Here is a 17,928-nt window from a genome sequence, read left to right as displayed (position 1 = left end):
TGTTTTTAATGTACACGAAAAAGACTACATACTATAAATATATATACTCCAATAACAGAATGATACTTTCCCATGAAAATGAATGAAAAGGTGAAGGTAAAGGGAAGACTATTTAATAGCGTTCCTTTAATCTAGAAGCAACGGTACGTAAGTTACCGTAAACTTTACCTGGAGGAGAACCTAGAATCAAACTAACAACAGCTTCTCTTGCCATTCTGATATGCGTGAAACCACCAAGAATATGAATTTTTGAGTCTGCCAGAACGATTCTTGTTCTGGTTGCATTTTCAATGGCAAATTTAGTTTTACCGTCTTTACCAGCAATACGACCGATAGCTCTAGATAAATGGTCACCGGTCAAAGTCTTGACATCTTTAACTTCGAAAGTTTCAATATATAGATCATCTAATCTCAATAAGGCAATGGAATCATCTAAATCAAAACCTAAGGTGAAAGCTTTGATGAAATCAGCACCTTTCTGTAAAGCACCTGGATCAGTAGTGTGCTTTGGATGTGTTCTTAGTTCGACAGATTTCGTCTTTAAATTCATTCTAACTTGTAACTTAAGATGTTCAACTAGTGGAGGATATATCTTTGTCCAATTATTTCTCAATGGTGTCATTCTATGTGGTGGTACAGGCACTTTTCTACTTTCTAACTTGACTTTTGTTTCATTTGATTTCTTTGCTGAACTGAACCTTGGCTTACCCTCTTCATCAAGGACAACACCTTTACTTTCTTTCTTCTTCTTCGATTCTTCACCATTTTGCTCTAATGAGGCATCTTCACCGGCATTTTCTTGATCTAGAAGGATGTCATCATCGTCTTCATCCTCCAAAGTTTGATTGTTATTGGTACCGATGATTCTACTTGGGACAGGGCCCGAACTGGTAGGAGAAAAAGTCTCAGATGCACTTGATTTCAAAGCTGTTGGTGCAACCATAGTGTGTGCCTTATTATAGGATCTTGCTGGTCGTTTGTATTAAATGTGATTCTAAGTTAAATATTCGATGAGATGACCTGCAATTTTTTTTGCTTTGAAAAGTTTTTCAGTGCGGAAAAGAAAGAAAAGCTTCAAAAGTCAATTCTACGATATTTGCTATCGAAGAGTCTGTGAAACTGGGGAGAGATCAGTAGATAAGCCGCTTTGTATGTCGCTGTATGGGTCTGATCTTGTTACTCTTGACTTTTTATTTGCTTATGACGAAGTGGTTTTAACTTTTCGTGAGATTATTGAGTAAGAAATGCTTTGAAATACCGATGTGTTTTTGGCAGCTTAGTAACGAAGGTTTGAACACCTTTTCGCGAAGCACTATTAATAACATTCTAAACAAGTGTAAATCTGCTGTACAGTTTATTTAACTTCGACAGCAGCTCGAACCGCGATTTTAAAGACCAGTCTCATCTTGGAAAACAAACATCATTGTAGAGCGTCTGGACATAGAATTAGATGCTTTCTACACATTGCTGGTCTGCAATTGGGCCAGGCACACGCCAGTATCTGATCTATCGGTCCTCTTTTGATATTTCCCAGCGATCGTTGACTAACAGTAGACTTTTAAGTTATCAAAGATCAACAAAACAACAAAATTCATACGTGACGAATAATATTAGACCGAAATTGGCTGCATGGAGATTGAGATACAATGACTTGAGAATCACAATGAGCCAGTATGCCAGACAATTCTCCTTCCATGCTGCAGTATTCAAGAGCTCAATCAGGGAAGCGAATAGGAAGATTGCAGAACAAGAGAAAGATAATGCAGACACTCGTTTGAACTATAATAACGATGTAGAAACAAGTCAGAAGATAGAGGGACTGCCCTCCGAAAGAGAATTGCATAGGAAGAGATGGTCTAGGAAACTGGGGTTTTATATGGATTCTCTACAGGAAACTTTGTTTACTGCAACAAGGGCATTGAATGATGTCACTGGTTATTCAGGCATACAGAGACTGAAAAACACTATTGAAATAATTGAAAAACAGCTAGATATAGCCAAAGGTAATGTGAAACAATACAAATTACAATATGAAAAGGCAATTGATACCAGAAACAAATCTCAAAGAGAGATAAACGAATTATTACAGAGGAAAAGTTCATGGAATCCTAAGGATGTTGAAAGGTTCACAAGTTTGTACATGAATGAATCGATAAATTCCAAGAAAGAAGAACAACTGAAGGAACAGTTAGTCACTGCTGAGAAAAGAGAAGATCAGCTTAGTGACGATCTATATAGAGCAATATTGACTCGTTACCATGAAGAGCAAATATGGTCTGATAAGATCAGAAGGACCTCAACATGGGGTACTTTGGTACTTATGGGAGTTAATATCTGTTTAGTAATCGTCTTCCAACTATTATTAGAACCATGGAGAAGAAAAAGATTGACTAGATCGTTCGAGGACAAGGTCAGGATCGCCCTAGATCAGTATGATACCAGAAGGGATGCTGCTGTCCCCTTGCATCATTTCAACAATGGATCTGTCGATCAAGAGGGTGGAGACGCTCTACCCTCAGAGAAGGCTGTCTTAGCGTCGAGAAATTTTGTTACCAAGATAAAGATGATCATGAAGAATTTGTACCAAAAATTGTACGACGGTTTCAGGTTGAAATCGAGTGTAACATTCAGTGGTGCGGAATTCTTCGTCTATTCAGCTTTCCTTCTGGGATTTGGAAGAATCGTTGCATTCATAATATAATAATTTAAGAGCACCCGCAAACTCTCTTAGCTGCGCAACGCAAAACGCTCTTTCACGACACATGCAACCTCACATCCAGAGTACCCAGCCAACTCTTCAATATGTGTTTTAAGCACCGAATAGCCTTCTCAAAATCAGTCAGTAGTGCCTCTTATTAATATATGTGTATATCGTATACAATGATCAACGAGGGCTTCTCAATTAAAGAAAATTCGGTGGCAAAGAGTTCAGTGAAATATAAGTTAATCTTATATTGAGACCTTGGAAGGATACCGATTGATCGTGTAAGAAGTTGGATTCATTTGCACCATAAAAGATCTTTTTACAAAAATTGAAAGCATAAATAATAGTATATCATGGAAGAACTAGGTATTACTCCGTCCACTGAGAATGTTGCTGAAGTTAGACCATCCATCAAATCATATGGTACGCTTCTCTCACAATTAAATGGCAATGGTAATCTAACATCGAATGTCAATTCAGACGTATATTTGAAACTAAAGAGATTAGAAAAGGATTTAGAGCTTCTAATTTTACAAGAGGACTATATTAAGGACGAACAACGTCATTTAAAGAGGGAGCTATTAAGAGCGCAGGAAGAAGTTAAGAGAATCCAGTCTGTTCCATTGGTTATAGGCCAATTCTTGGAACCAATTGATAATAGCACAGGTATTGTTTCCAGCACCACTGGTATGAGCTATGTTGTCAGAATTCTATCCACTCTTGATCGTGAATTATTAAAACCTTCCATGTCTGTAGCTTTACATCGTCATTCAAATGCATTAGTTGATATCCTTCCACCGGATTCAGATTCAAGTATATCTGTCATGGGAGAAAATGAGAAACCAGACGTCACGTACGCTGATGTCGGTGGTTTAGACATGCAAAAGCAAGAAATTAGAGAGGCTGTGGAGTTACCTCTTACTCAAGCTGATTTATACGAACAAATTGGTGTCGATCCTCCAAGAGGTGTCCTATTATATGGTCCACCAGGTACTGGTAAGACCATGTTGGTGAAGGCAGTTGCTAACAGTACAAACGCCGCATTTATTAGAGTTAACGGTTCAGAATTTGTTCACAAGTATCTCGGTGAAGGTCCAAGAATGGTTCGTGATGTGTTCAGATTGGCTAGAGAAAATGCTCCTGCAATTATCTTCATAGATGAAGTCGATTCTATCGCTACAAAGCGTTTTGATGCACAAACCGGTTCTGATCGTGAAGTACAGCGTATTTTAATTGAATTATTGACGCAAATGGATGGTTTCGACCAATCCACAAACGTGAAAGTCATCATGGCAACTAATAGAGCAGATACATTGGATCCAGCTTTATTAAGGCCCGGTAGATTAGATAGAAAGATTGAATTCCCTTCATTACGTGATAGACGTGAACGTCGTTTAATTTTTAGTACTATTGCAGGTAAAATGTCACTGGCCCCTGAAACAGATTTGGACTCTTTAATTATACGTAATGATTCTCTATCTGGTGCTGTCATTGCAGCCATTATGCAAGAAGCAGGCTTACGTGCAGTAAGGAAGAATAGATACGTCATTCTACAGAGTGACCTTGAAGAAGCTTATGCAGCACAAGTCAAAACGGATAGTGATGTTGATAAGTTTGATTTCTACAAATAGTCATCTTTCGTTCTTCATAAATATAATGACACAGGAATGCACATTTGTCAAAAAAAATGTTTATTATATATATACATGAATATAAAGAAATTCTCAACCACATGACGACAAGATAAATCGTTTACTTTTGATGTGATATCCTATATACAGAGATTCCTAGCTTGAATGAACTGAAATCTTCAAAATCAAAGTGATCTAAATCTAGGTGGGAAGATGAGTGATAGATTTGTTCCATTAATAGATTTGAGCCTAGCATTGGGTCAAGATGTTTCTTGATAGAATCTGGTGCAATTAAGGTGATATGATTTACTTTTTCAAGAAATCCATATATTGTCGAATTTAACAGATCAAAATCGCAACCTTTCAAATCGACTACATGATTGTTGGTATTACTAAAATCAATCAAATCAATCTTTTCCACATCATCAACGAAGTTAGTCGTTGATACGGTTAAGGCATTTTTCATATACATCCACGTGGGTGGTGAATAAGTTTTCCACCATATATCTACCGTGGTGCTGTGCTGTGGTGTATGGAAGTATTGAAGCACATTTAAAACACCTGATTGATGTAGGCAACCCATTATTATTCCCATAATTAAGTTTGACACTATCCATAACTTCAAAAGTGCAGAACTATGCCTATATTTAGAGGTAGTAAATATTATGCAAAATAAAGGTAATAAAGGCACTAAGAATCTTGATTCTTGATGTTGAAATGATGATAGGACGATCAAGCTTGATATGATCGACAAAAATGGTAAGGTCTTGATCTGTTGTGCTGCTGTTTCCGTATCTCTAGGAATTATGTATAGGAGACCAGAAAGTAGAATTTGTGGAAGGTTAACTGATAAATGGAGGTACCTTGGATGTAATCCATGTTCTGCCAAATTATTTACGTTCAAATTGTATTTTAAATTATTCAAAGGCGCTAATAATAACGTTGAAGAATGATAAAACCTTGTATCAATTAGTGCGCAAACATAACATGAACATGCGATTGAAATCATTAATAGTAGCAAAGACTTCCAATGTTTAACATAGAATTTGAAGAAAACTAAGAACGATGGTAGCAGTATAAAGCCAGGGAAGGTAATTCTGTTAAAGATTCCCACCGTGATTAGAAATCCAGATGCAATTGACAGCGTAGAATGAGTTGAATTGTCATTGACAATTTGCAAGTGGAAGATTGATAAGACTAGTAGTAGCAGTAGTGTTTCATTTGAATTAGAAAAAGTGTGACTCTGGAAGCACCACGTAATGTACGAGGTGGAAATAAGGAAATCAGCCCTTCTACGTTGTCTCTTGGATGGTAATAGTATTTTCAATGAAAGTTTCATGACAGCAATATACACTAAATATTGCTGTAATCTAACGAGATACAGTACAAGCAATGGAGATTCCAAATGAAACATTTGAGACATAATAAAAAAAATGGGACCATAGAACAGAAGCAATGGAGCGTAACTTCTAGCAGCATTCATATTGTCAAACTCCCATGCCGTGGTACCACTAACATCCATAAATTTCTTCATCATGATTTCCAGACTTTGAAAATGCTCATCGGGATGAATGTATGCCATCTGCATGGCCACAACCGCACCAATACAGTAGCCAATATGCTTCATTCCAACCATTACCAGCCTTCTGTTGTACCTCTCTAAATGGCTTCCCAATGTGACTCTTCTTCTCATCGCTATTAATATTAATGGCTATTTCACTATCATTTTAGACGTGTTTTTTTTCAATTTTTCTTGTTCTTGAGCATCACCATCAAATGCATTGAAGAGTAAGTGAATAGTTCACTATTAACTGTTGATATTTTGGGACTTTGTCAGCCGTTTAGCTACATTTATTGATTCGTTCTATACATTAATCAAGCTAATAGTTCAACCTTACTACTTTATTATGCTGAACGAACAAGCGATCTTAGCCTGCATCGAGCAGACAATGGTTGCCGATGCTAAGGTCATCAAGCAAGCAGAAGCACAATTATTCGAATTCCAGAAAGAATCTGGTTTCACTTTCTTTCTTTTGAAAGTCTTGTCAAATGCAGAAATTCCATTAAATATTCGTATGTCCTCTGCCATCTATTTCAAAAATAAGGTTCACAGATCCTGGTATGCTTTAGATAATGACAGAAAAATGAATCCAGATGATATTGGCATGGATGAACAGAAGATGATTAAAGACAATCTGGTGGAAATCTTGGTCACCAACGTTGAAAGTAACCATATCAGACCACATTTAACTGAAGCCATCCATTACATATTTTATACTAGTAAAGATTGGGATTTGACGCAACCAGTTCAGGAATTATTGGATTCTGGTAAACAAGAATATATTTACGCTGGTTTATTATTAACTTTCGAGTTTTGTAAGGTGCATAGGTACGACATGGTGGACAGCAGAGGTCCGATCGATGCCTTCATTAGCGTAGTTTTCCCAATCATCGAGAATATGCTATCAGGTTTAGTCAACGCTTCAGATTATAAATCAAGTGAACTTTTATATTTAATCTTAAAATCATTCAAATATGCATGTTTGAATAATTTCCCAGCTTATTTCAATCAGGTTGAAAAACTAAACTCATGGATTCAGTTACACTTATTTGTTTGTTTCAAACCACAGCCAAAAGAAGTTCTGGAATTAGATCCTTCCGACAGGTCACTAGATAAGAGAGTTAAAGTCAGTAAATGGGGGTTCGGCAATTTGAATAGATTTATTCACAAATATTCCAGAACTACCAAATCTATCTCTGAAGAATTTGTAAATTATGTTTTACAAAATATTACTCCAACTATTGTTCAGAAATATTTTGAGATCATCCAATCCTGGGGTACGGGTCAATTCTGGTTGAGTGATTCCTCACTCTATTATTTAATCCAATTTTTAGAAAAATGCATGATCACCGATCAATTATACCCATTAATAGAGCCACATTTGGCAACTATAGTCGAAAATGTAATTTTTACATGTCTTTGTGCCAATGAGCAAAGTGTCGAATTACTAGAAGATGATCCAGAGGACTACACTAGACGTTATTATGACTTCAACAAGGAAGGATCTACTGCAGACGTTGCTGCAGGTGATTTTATATTTGTCATTGGTCACAGGCGTCCAGAACAATTAAGCACTATTTTACCATTTGTCAATAATATTTTTACTAGTTTCAAAGATAACGCTAACGATTTGGCTGTTGCCTACAAGCAAGAGGGTGCTATGAGAATCATTGCATCTCTATTTACTTTCTTTGAGAACTCTGGTAATGAATTAGAGGGTATTTTCACTCATTATATTGCTGATTTACTGGCACAGGAAAAATACCCCTTTTTAGTTGCCAGAGCACTAGAGACAGTTGCCAACTATCAAAATCCAATCAACGATGTTGATACGTTATCAAAGGTATATGATCTATCTTACAGACATTTAATCAATGAATCAAATCTATTGCCAGTTAGAATTGAAGCAGCTGATTCCTTAAAATCCCTAATCATTTTGAATACTGGTATCCATTCACATATTGCTGGTCAAGTTCCAGGCATCATGGAAAATTTATTAAAACTATCAAAAATTTTTGAAATCGATATTTTATCAGAAGTCATGGAATCATTCGTTGAAAGATTTGCCGATGAACTGACACCATTTGCCAAAGATTTAGCTCACAATTTAATGGAACAATATTTCAACCTCTCCCGTGTAATGATTGAAAATAACAGTAATTCTAAAGATATGTACTCAACAGGCGATCAAGATCAAGAAATCCAAGCTAGTTCAATTTTACAAACGATGACCACTATGGTCATGTCCATGACCAAAGTTTCATTGATTGATGAATTTTCACAGGTTTGCAAATATGGTATTATGAACGCACAAATTAGTTTAATGACAGAACTCGTTGATTTGATGGATTCTTTAGCCTTATCGTCGAGAATGTTACATAATGGTAAGATCCAGCCTCAAATTTGGGAATTATTCCATGATGTGATAGATTCTTTCCAAACGTATGCGATGGATTATTTTGATAATTATACGGTTTTCTTTGAAACCATGATCACATTTGGATTCCCACAAGATCAAACGTATATTGAGTCATTTTTAACAGTCTTGTCAGTAAAATTAGAGAGTGACATTGATTATGATATTGATAACGTATTAACATTATTAACAATGTTTAGTTTATCCATGAAAGATATACCATTATTTGATAAAGCCATTCAATTGATTAAAAATAAGGATGAAATTGAATTTGACGAGAAGACTATGATCAAATTACTTGTATCCAATTTAATAATAAAGCCAGTCGAAACCTTGACTTTATGTGAAAATGCTGGAGTAACATTAGAAGTATTGACAATGTGGTTCGAACTAAAGATGACCAGTGTATTTGCTATAAAGTTACAAATTCTTGCTATTACCTCGATGATGAAATTAGAAACTTTACCAAGCTGTATCAATGGATTTATTGGTCAATTTTCTAATAAATTAGTTGATTTACTGATGGAGTTACCGAATGCTATTAGAAAGCGTGATATTATGAATAAAGGTGAAGAAGGTCTTGAAGATGGCTCCACTATCAATGAATTTAATGATCCAGAGGAGGAAGAAGAATATTTTGAAGACTTCGAAGACGATTTCAAAGAGACACCATTAGATTCAGTCAATGTGTTTGAATCGATAACGGTCTTTTTCCATGAACTTGGAAATACGAATGCTACTAGATACGAAGAAATAATAAAATCGTTAAATGATGAAAAGAAAGAATCATTACATACCATATTACAATTTGTATCTCAGCAGAGTAATTAGAGAATCTCTTTCCCAAATAAAGGTACAAAATTTTAATGTATAATTCTATAGAGTTTTCATATTTTATCATTCAATGTGTATATAAAAATTAGTGATGGAAGAAAGAGAGCATAACCGTAGAAGGAATATTTTTTTTAATGTACGTAGTATATTTATTGCTGTTCAGTCTTGATATTTTCTGGTATTGCGTTATTTTGTAATTTAGATCTTGATTTTCTAAATAATTCTTCCTGTTGTCGTAGTAACTCTTCTTCAGTTAGACCAGAATTTTTAAATTTTGAATCTCTTCTCTCTCTAATTTTTTGTGTCCCTTTGAACTCAGTCAGGATTTGTTCCAAGAAAGGGATAAATGAGTCATATTCTAGTTCTTTTAGTGCAGTCAAAACGTGTTCAGGTGCTATTGTTTTCTTTGAGTCCTGTTCAGCCATTTCAGAGGACATGGAAGATAGAATCATCAAGAATTCTATCCCGGATTTTATTATGATTTCTCTGGCATCCTTATTAAACGACAAATCATCATCCAGTACTTCTGATATGAGTTTCTGTACTGTAGCTTTGGGTAAAGAAATATCGTCTTTATCAATACCAGCCATTGTATGTTCGTTTCTTAAATCGATGAGCTGCTTTAGGGTCTAATTCACTATACCCGAAAATGCTTAACTAAACAATTTGCGACTGTAAAAAAAAATCACAACGTGAAAAATTTCAATCTCTTTTATATATTTCGCCCGCAGCGTGGAAAGAAAACAAAGAACCGTTTAAAAAAAACGACGTATTGACTATGACGCGGAAAACATGCTAGATTGGGTAGTGTTGTTGTCGTTATTTGGGACTACGCATGCAGATGCCTGATGATACGTACGCTCTAGTGTTGTATGTTGTTTCCACTGCGGATGAAGTGACTTATTTGAAGTGTCATCTGGAGCAAAAAGTACAAAACTTTCACGTGGCCAGAAATTTTTTCTTTATTTTTTTTTGGTTTTCAGAAAATTTGACGAGCGCGCAGCGTGCTGTCCGATTCGCGGAGTTCCGTGTAAATCGCAGCACTAACTGCATCTTTGAAGGCAGACGATTATTGCGAATGTTAAAGGTAAAATAAATGAGGGATATGACGATGCTGAGATGCCGTTAATTCTTTTCTTATATAACAGCATAGATACGTCTTCAAATATATAGTTATACTTGTCTCTTGTTCATAGGGTATGCGCAATGGAGGCTGGAGAGGATAAACAGTACATTTCGTACAACAACATCCATCAGTTGTGCCAAATGACCGCTGAAAGAATCAAACTTTTTAAACCAGATTTAATCATTGCCATAGGAGGTGGTGGATTCATACCTTCCAGGATCTTAAGAACTTTTTTAAAGGAACCGGGAGTCCCAACTATAAGAATTTTTGCTATTATCTTGTCGTTGTATGATGATTTGACATCAGCTGGTTCTGGTGTCGAGAAAGCGGGAGTTTCTATAAAGAGGATCCAATGGATTGATTACGAACAATGTAAATTGAATCTTGTTGGGAAGAGAGTTCTGATCGTCGATGAAGTCGACGATACAAGGTCAACTTTACATTATGCATTGTATGAATTGGAAAAAGATGTAGCGGATCAAGCTAAAGCACAAGGTATCGATTTGGAACAAAACCCTGATTATAAGACAAAATTCGCTATATTTGTTTTGCATGACAAACTGAAACCAAAGAAAGCTGATTTACCTGATGAAATCATTAATGACAAATATCGTTATTTTGCCGCAAGAACAGTCCCAGATAAATGGTACGCTTATCCATGGGAATCTAAAGATATAGTATACCATACAAAGATGGCCATCAAACAGGGTAATGATATCTTCTTACCGTGAGTGTTGTATTATATCAGTTAAATGGTAAAGCTCGATGTCTCTCCACATTATATACATATATATATAAAGGCGGGATGGGGGGAAAAAATAAAAGAAATAAGGGCTATTGCTCGAACCCTACTCATAACACAAAGCAATGACAATCACAAAAATACCTATTTGGCTAGATTGTGATCCTGGTCATGACGACGCTATCGCTATCTTAATCTCAACCTTCCATCCTGCCTTTGATCTAAGAGGTATAAGCACATGTTACGGGAATTCAAGCCCCAAGAATACAAATTACAACGCAAGATCTCTATTAACCGCTATGGGTATGAGTCGTTCTATCCCCGTTTATAAAGGCGCAAAGAGGCCTTGGGTGAGACACACACATTATGCAGAGGATATACACGGTGTGACAGGATTGGATGGCACGTCATTGCTACCAACTCCGTCATTTAAATGTAAGAAAGATATAACCTACTTGGACGCAGTAGAAAAGGAAATTTTGAAGTTTGATGGTGAGTTAACTTTTGTATCTACTGGTGCCATGACATCCATTGCAACGCTAATGAAATCTAAGCCTTATCTGAAGGAAAAGATTAAATTTATAAGTATTATGGGTGGTGGGATAGGGATAGGTAATAAAAACATTAATTTAAGTGCAGAATTTAATATCTGGGTAGACCCACAGGCAGCTCAGTTTGTCTTGAAGGATCCAATTTTGAAGGATAAATGTATCCTCTCACCTTTAAATTTGACACATAAAGCTATAGCAAATGAAATAATATTCCAAAGAATCTTAGCAGACGGTCATTCTAAGTTAAGAAGGTTATATTTCGAATTGTTCGAATTCTTTTACCACACTTATAAGGATATTCAAGGTTTTTCATCGGGACCTCCCGTACATGATCCGATGACTCTTTACCCCATACTTGAATTTTATGAAATTGAATCACAGGATATAGTCAATTTCCAATACAAGAGAATGGATTTAGAAGTAATTACCGATCTTAAGGATCCAGACGTAGGGAAGATATACCCGATAGTTCAATATGACGAAACGCTACAGCATGGGCTCAACATAAGTGGTATCGGAACGATAGTCGGATTTGATATCAATATTGACTATTTTTGGGATCAAGTATTAGAGTCATTGGAACTTGCAGCCAAACACTCAACAATCGATTAAAAATAAAAAGAACTATATAAAGTTATATAAATTAATATAATAATAAGTGATGTTGGTCAATTAATTTTCCTATCCTTTCTAGGTTCAAAGTTCAACTGCAAGTCTAATGGGCATAGAGGTCCGGCAGGCGTCATTTTTTCATCCCATTCTGATCCAAGCGTAATATGAAATCTCTGTAATAATCCAGCAATAGTGATTCTGAGTTCGACAAGAGCTAGTTTTTCTCCTAAACATGCTCTACGTCCTCCATGAAAGGAACTCAATGTACAATTATTTTTTGCTATTTTCCAGTTTTTCATTATCGTTTCAATATCGTTCCCCCATCTTTCTGGCTCGAAAGAGTCGGCTGTAATACCCCAGCTTGCAACATTGTGTGAGTTACCAAAGTTATTGTACCCTACATATGTGCCCTTTGGTATAACAATATCGGTACCCAATTGGCATTTTCTTGAAGTACACCTATTAATGATTGTGTTCAAAGGTGGGTAAAATCGTATCGCTTCAAATATAAATGAGTTTAAGCAAGGTAAAGTTGCTAATTCCTTAATATCTTCAACATTAATATGTTTGATTTCGTCAATAATCCTCATCTGCCATGTTTGCTCGTACTTAGCCAAAAGATAGAGTGCAGTAGTTATAGCCAACTGCGGGTTTTCATGACCAGCAACCAATAGAATTACAATATTATCTGAGAGCTGTTTGTAGTTGATTACTTCGTTATTATGTGCCCTTATTAGGTCACTTGACACAGACTGGATCTGTTCGAATTTGTAATTATCAACTAGTTGTTTTCTCACTGTAGTAACCAAGATTTCTCTGAATTTTTTCACATCTTCAAACCCTCTCTTTCTTTTTGGAATTGGAAGCTGATCTAAAAATGGGAAAGTCAAGAAAAATGGATCGAATATTTGTTTCTTTATTCTGATCAAATGCCTGTGTAAAGGATTAAGATCATTTTTCAGAGTACCGAAATCAAAACTCAATAGGACTTGTGAAATGTTATCTAATGCTAATCTTTGAATAAGAGGACTAACCTTGATTGCCTGTTTCTGGGTTTTCTGGTTCTTTTCCTCAATGATATCACAAAGAAGTTGGATATTTTCAACAAATGGTTTTTCATTAAAGAACTGTAAACCATTTGTCATAACACGCCTATAGGTTCTCCATGCATCTCCATGTGCGCTTATAATATTTTCTCCAGTATATGCAGCAAGTATGCTGTAGGGAATCTTTTTTTGGTTCCCACTTTTAGCAAAAGTGTTCTCATCTCTGAAAATTTGGGCCAAATACTCAGGCTTCGAAACTAAAATGTTCCATCTAGAACCAAAAAATATATTAACTGCACCATACCTTTCTAAAGGCTTTTTTAGATAGTTGTTATAAAGCTCAGTTTGGTCAATGTTGAAAAATGAAGGTAAGAATATGACATAAAATGGGATTGTGGGAATATTTCTCGGGAAATTGAAAGGTGGTATTATTACCTTGAATAGAAAAATAGCCACGAAGAGTAAACTTGATAGTCCAAGACCTAAGTAAAAAGCCATCGTTTCTGTATCTCTTTTGCCCTTCTTCGGTTGCTTGTTGGAACTCTATATTCGACTTTTATATACTGCGAAGTGATAATATATTTTACATTTAAATATGAAGGTCCTGATTTAGTAATTAGGAGTATAGCTATTGGCAAATATTTCATTCTACTGTTCCCTGATTTCTCCTCCAACTTACCCCTTGGAGAAGACAAAAGTTAGAGGTTTCCACGAGTTGCTGCTTCTTTGCCAAGTGGCCACTTAACTATATCATATCGAGCGCCACGGGTTTTCTCTTTGACACCTGCATGGCGCTATCATACATTTTTTGCCCATTGAATAGTGGGAAAAAAAGACTTACAAAATGTAAAAAAGTTGGTCGTTTAGAAAAAGAATTCCAGTCATTTATGCTTGGCTCCTTTGATAGTTCTCAAAGAACCATCCCTTTTGCTTCTTAAACACAAGAACAATATAGACATAGTGTTAGAAGGGGAGCTGTTAATCCGATTATTTCTTAGTATAAACAACGTTTCTTCATGGCTTTCGTTACATTCAAGAAGTTGACATTCGACGACAGGTATCCACTATTATTCACTCTCTACTAAGTGGCACGCCTACACACTTTATTGAAAGTAAGCCTTTCCCTAAATATATGAATGACTACTGGCCTCAGCTCAATGCTAATTTAGGATTGGTACTTAGGGACCTTTCACCAGTATAGGCTATTTTTGAAATCTTTTTTAGACATATTTCAGACTTTAGGAGTGGGACAATTTGGCACATGTATGCGTGTCCTGGTAACGTTGAAGGCAGCTTGTTTTTCTGCTTTATTGGGACATCTGAATTCTAAATACTGTTGTATTCCCTACTTTACTGAAAATAAAAGAGCCCGGCTGAGACATTTTTTTCAATTTTATGTGGGTCTAATATCACTTGAACTCTTTTTGGGGACTACGGAAATTGTTGCTCTCAAATAGGAACCTCCTCCTGCTTCTTTTCTTAGTGGGGCAGTTTACTTTCCTATAAGTTATCGTATATCAGTTTTCAAAATAAATGCCTCTTCCTTTCCCTTCTGAAATATGGGGTCAGGTCTAGAGGGTTTCAAGGTACTTATGGACATTGAGTGACTAACGTCGACGACAAAGGGATAAGACTCGAAATTTTTCGTTGCTCGACGTAGTTTTATTCTATTTTTGATTTATCCGTGGTAATATAAAGTAAGAGCACTTACATTGGTTTCTTGCCTCTATTCCAATATTTTATTTTTATAGCAAAATAGCGATTCTCATAAAGAAATGACGTTAACCGAGAAAACACCACAGGTTGTAGAGACTGATAAGGTCTCTAACTTTCCTCAAAATGTACCTATTCCTCACCAAAAGGACAAGGATATGTCAACGTACAGCAAATTTTTGGCTATATATACTAGACATCCTGAGACTCAAGAAATTTACTGCATCGAGGAAAAGCAAGGTTGTAAGTTTGAGGAAAACTGGGAAGATTTCAAGAAATTTCTCACAACGGAAAAATTTAGTTATTCTTCACAAACTACTAAAATCAAAGAATATGTAGTTGACGCTAATAGTTCTAAGATATTTTCGGAGACTATTGAATTACCTTTTAAGATTTCTGAGTATAAGCGTGACGGTGAGAATCAAATAAGAGGATGCGTCACTACAATTGAAGACGAAAATGATTTCAACGACTGGTTTGTTTTTCACATATTAGACCAGTCTCGTATGCATAACCATGAAAAAAGTATTGATGTTGAAGTGGCAAAAGTAAAGTACCATGAGATCTTCACTGATTACTTTGCATCCAACCTGAAAAATACTATTGTTGGTGATGAATGGGAAAAGGGCGGAAGAGATTACTTCATTGATCGTGTTAAGTATTTCACCGATCGCTATTTGAGGATTGAGTGTATCTTGCCTGCATTCCCATGCAAATCATCTAATCAGAACAAAGTGAATGGAACGATGCCAGATAAAGGAGAGGAACTGGCATTAAGAAGGCTGATCAAAGCTACAACAGAGGTCAGCAAAGTGTATCCACCAGGGATGAAAGTTTGGATTGTTAGTGACGGACATGTCTTTTCAGATTGTATTGGTGTAGACGATGACATTGTTTCCACGTATACTGGCCAATTGCATACATTGTACGAAACAATTAAATCTGATGACAGTGACCCAATTGGTTTTTGTGGTTTAAACGATTTATTTTTCACTGGTCTTGCAGCTGACCTATTTGATCCAAATTGGGTCTCTGATCTCAAACTACCACATTATACAGGAACCAAAATATGTTCTGTCTCAGAACTCTCACGACAAATTTTGATGAAGGGTTGCGACACAGATGATGGGAGATTGAAAACTGAAATTAACATACCTGGTCATCCGAGGCTATACCTTTATAGAGGCTTTTCCAAATTCATGGCAGAGGATCTATCTTTACTACCATATTTTTCAGGTTGTTCAAGAAAGGGTTTCAAGAAAACTGTTTCAAAGATTGCATTCAATATGATCAGAAGAAATGATGCATACTCTAATTTAGTGGAATTAGTTTTCCCTAATTATGTCAGAATTTCCATTCATGCACATACCAACAAGGGACCAAAATATGGTATCAAAGTTATCTCAACAAACCAATGTCGTACTGTTAAATCCTTGGAGGACATTAACGCAGAGCCGACATTCGAGGATCTTCTACATATTCCAACGCCATGGCATAATTGCGTTGTGAAGGTCGAGAATTCAAGTGATGGTAACATAGAATTTTTTTTGACAAAGTCAAAAATAGTAAAAGATGGTTTGGAAAGTGGAAAGTTCCAAGGTGCCTGGAAAGAAACATGTATCGAAAATGGTGAAGGGGGTTACTATTCGATAGTGAAGTAGCAATTTTTCCAAGCTCTTTCATTATTTTAACCTTTAGTTCAGACGACAAGGTTTTTATTTTTTCTTAATGGACGTCAGCGATCCACTTAACTTTTAATCATCTAGGTTCTCTTTGTTACTGTAATTTTGTACTTTATATTTAGTTGTATTATATTATTTCATATTTCATCCATTATTTTCAAGCAAGATTGAATAAGCTTCCAGAAAGAATAAAAAAAAGCTTTTATCATTATTATGATTAATATATGATTATTATATGTACAATTGGTTCATGGGCACATCAGAGTAATTTATATTCTGCGAAAAAGTTAAATATTAATAACTTTCCCTGTTGCTTGTGCTTTCTATCTCCTAAAGTCGAGGATATGGCTTGATACTACCATTTGGATAAAATAAAAAAAGAAACCCGAAAGAAACTAAATAGCACCCAGATAATCTTCCTTAATACTACCAATGGCATGAATAGAACTAACTTGACTTATACAACCTTCAATTTTCACTCTAATTCTACTCTTTATTGTGATAACGTCTTCCGAACTTTGGTAAGAAGGTGGATTTGAACCAGCATTAAACGTCAAATCCTGTGGCATTAAGTGCTTGGTAACAAAGACTTTCATTGGGCCAACTTGAACCTCGAAACCATGTTGAGAGCACGATACGACGGTACCATCTACAACTTCACCTTTGAATGGTTTGAATACGACCGCTCTGTATTTGACTTTGAATTCTGCGGAACCATCAGTTGGCAATATTCTACCACGTTCAATCTCAATCTGATCGTAATTCAAAACACATAGAATATATCCAAATTTACCTGTACATGAACCTTCCACTTCTTGTAGCAATTTTGTTTTCAGATATTGCTTCATTCGAGGTCCAAAAAACGATGGATGCAACGTAATATTTAGCGAGAGATCTTTAATGAAGAACATTTGGTTTGGAGATGATTATAGAATATGCAAATTCTCTATGTAATTTAAATGTTTTCTTGTGGAAATAGTACAATGTACCTTGATAACAGGGAAAATGAAAGGGAAAGAAGGACAGAACAAAGCCGATATAGCTGGAGGTAATATTCAACGGTCTAACTCGTTCAAAGCTTTCCAATGGATTCGAAGAAACAGCTACCTCTTGCTGATAATCACAATCGTCGTGTATGTAGAATAACTTGCTGTTTCTACGATTTCCAGGTTCACGCTTTTTTTCAAATCCAAAATCATTCGTGTGAAGTGACACACGTCTGAAATGATATATCAGATTCATAAAAATAGAGGAATTTTAATGGAAGAGGTTTGAATGTCTTCAAGATAGTTGGATTTAATAGTCTTGAT

General features: G+C 35.8%; 11 protein-coding genes across 11 annotated transcripts; 6 read left to right on the top strand and 5 right to left on the bottom strand.

Moving 5' to 3' along the window:
• Positions 1 to 112: 112 nt before the first annotated feature.
• Positions 113 to 943, bottom strand: PNO1 (Pno1p; the record flags this gene model as incomplete). Its single annotated transcript, XM_003957597.1, has 1 exon — positions 113 to 943. One exon carries the CDS (start codon positions 941 to 943, stop codon positions 113 to 115), a length of 831 nt encoding a protein of 276 aa, XP_003957646.1.
• A 507-nt stretch (positions 944 to 1,450) lies between these two features.
• SHE9 (She9p) lies at positions 1,451 to 2,701 on the top strand (the record flags this gene model as incomplete). The annotated part of the gene is made up of 1 exon (XM_003957596.1): positions 1,451 to 2,701. One exon carries the CDS (start codon positions 1,451 to 1,453, stop codon positions 2,699 to 2,701), a length of 1,251 nt encoding a protein of 416 aa, XP_003957645.1.
• A 356-nt stretch (positions 2,702 to 3,057) lies between these two features.
• RPT3 (proteasome regulatory particle base subunit RPT3) lies at positions 3,058 to 4,335 on the top strand (the record flags this gene model as incomplete). Its single annotated transcript, XM_003957595.1, has 1 exon — positions 3,058 to 4,335. One exon carries the CDS (start codon positions 3,058 to 3,060, stop codon positions 4,333 to 4,335), a length of 1,278 nt encoding a protein of 425 aa, XP_003957644.1.
• Positions 4,336 to 4,456: 121 nt separating this feature from the next.
• Positions 4,457 to 6,028, bottom strand: SMP3 (glycosylphosphatidylinositol-alpha 1,2 mannosyltransferase; the record flags this gene model as incomplete). Its single annotated transcript, XM_003957594.1, has 1 exon — positions 4,457 to 6,028. The coding sequence occupies one exon, from the start codon at positions 6,026 to 6,028 to the stop codon at positions 4,457 to 4,459; it is 1,572 nt and encodes a 523-aa protein (XP_003957643.1).
• Positions 6,029 to 6,242: 214 nt separating this feature from the next.
• On the top strand, positions 6,243 to 9,143 carry SXM1 (Sxm1p; the record flags this gene model as incomplete). Its single annotated transcript, XM_003957593.1, has 1 exon — positions 6,243 to 9,143. The coding sequence occupies one exon, from the start codon at positions 6,243 to 6,245 to the stop codon at positions 9,141 to 9,143; it is 2,901 nt and encodes a 966-aa protein (XP_003957642.1).
• A 152-nt stretch (positions 9,144 to 9,295) lies between these two features.
• On the bottom strand, positions 9,296 to 9,736 carry NCB2 (negative cofactor 2 transcription regulator complex subunit NCB2; the record flags this gene model as incomplete). Its single annotated transcript, XM_003957592.1, has 1 exon — positions 9,296 to 9,736. The coding sequence occupies one exon, from the start codon at positions 9,734 to 9,736 to the stop codon at positions 9,296 to 9,298; it is 441 nt and encodes a 146-aa protein (XP_003957641.1).
• Positions 9,737 to 10,352: 616 nt separating this feature from the next.
• Positions 10,353 to 11,003, top strand: HPT1 (hypoxanthine phosphoribosyltransferase; the record flags this gene model as incomplete). Its single annotated transcript, XM_003957591.1, has 1 exon — positions 10,353 to 11,003. One exon carries the CDS (start codon positions 10,353 to 10,355, stop codon positions 11,001 to 11,003), a length of 651 nt encoding a protein of 216 aa, XP_003957640.1.
• A 136-nt stretch (positions 11,004 to 11,139) lies between these two features.
• URH1 (trifunctional uridine nucleosidase/nicotinamide riboside hydrolase/nicotinic acid riboside hydrolase) lies at positions 11,140 to 12,177 on the top strand (the record flags this gene model as incomplete). The annotated part of the gene is made up of 1 exon (XM_003957590.1): positions 11,140 to 12,177. One exon carries the CDS (start codon positions 11,140 to 11,142, stop codon positions 12,175 to 12,177), a length of 1,038 nt encoding a protein of 345 aa, XP_003957639.1.
• Positions 12,178 to 12,233: 56 nt separating this feature from the next.
• Positions 12,234 to 13,721, bottom strand: DIT2 (putative cytochrome P450; the record flags this gene model as incomplete). Its single annotated transcript, XM_003957589.1, has 1 exon — positions 12,234 to 13,721. The coding sequence occupies one exon, from the start codon at positions 13,719 to 13,721 to the stop codon at positions 12,234 to 12,236; it is 1,488 nt and encodes a 495-aa protein (XP_003957638.1).
• Positions 13,722 to 14,998: 1,277 nt separating this feature from the next.
• Positions 14,999 to 16,597, top strand: DIT1 (Dit1p; the record flags this gene model as incomplete). Its single annotated transcript, XM_003957588.1, has 1 exon — positions 14,999 to 16,597. The coding sequence occupies one exon, from the start codon at positions 14,999 to 15,001 to the stop codon at positions 16,595 to 16,597; it is 1,599 nt and encodes a 532-aa protein (XP_003957637.1).
• A 416-nt stretch (positions 16,598 to 17,013) lies between these two features.
• RPB7 (DNA-directed RNA polymerase II subunit RPB7) lies at positions 17,014 to 17,529 on the bottom strand (the record flags this gene model as incomplete). Its single annotated transcript, XM_003957587.1, has 1 exon — positions 17,014 to 17,529. One exon carries the CDS (start codon positions 17,527 to 17,529, stop codon positions 17,014 to 17,016), a length of 516 nt encoding a protein of 171 aa, XP_003957636.1.
• Between the last annotated feature and the right edge of the window lie 399 nt (positions 17,530 to 17,928).

This window comes from Kazachstania africana, chromosome 5 (genome assembly GCF_000304475.1).
Source record: "Kazachstania africana CBS 2517 chromosome 5, complete genome".
Lineage (NCBI taxonomy): Eukaryota > Fungi > Ascomycota > Saccharomycetes > Saccharomycetales > Saccharomycetaceae > Kazachstania > Kazachstania africana.
This window is presented reverse-complemented; position numbering and strand designations above follow the sequence as displayed.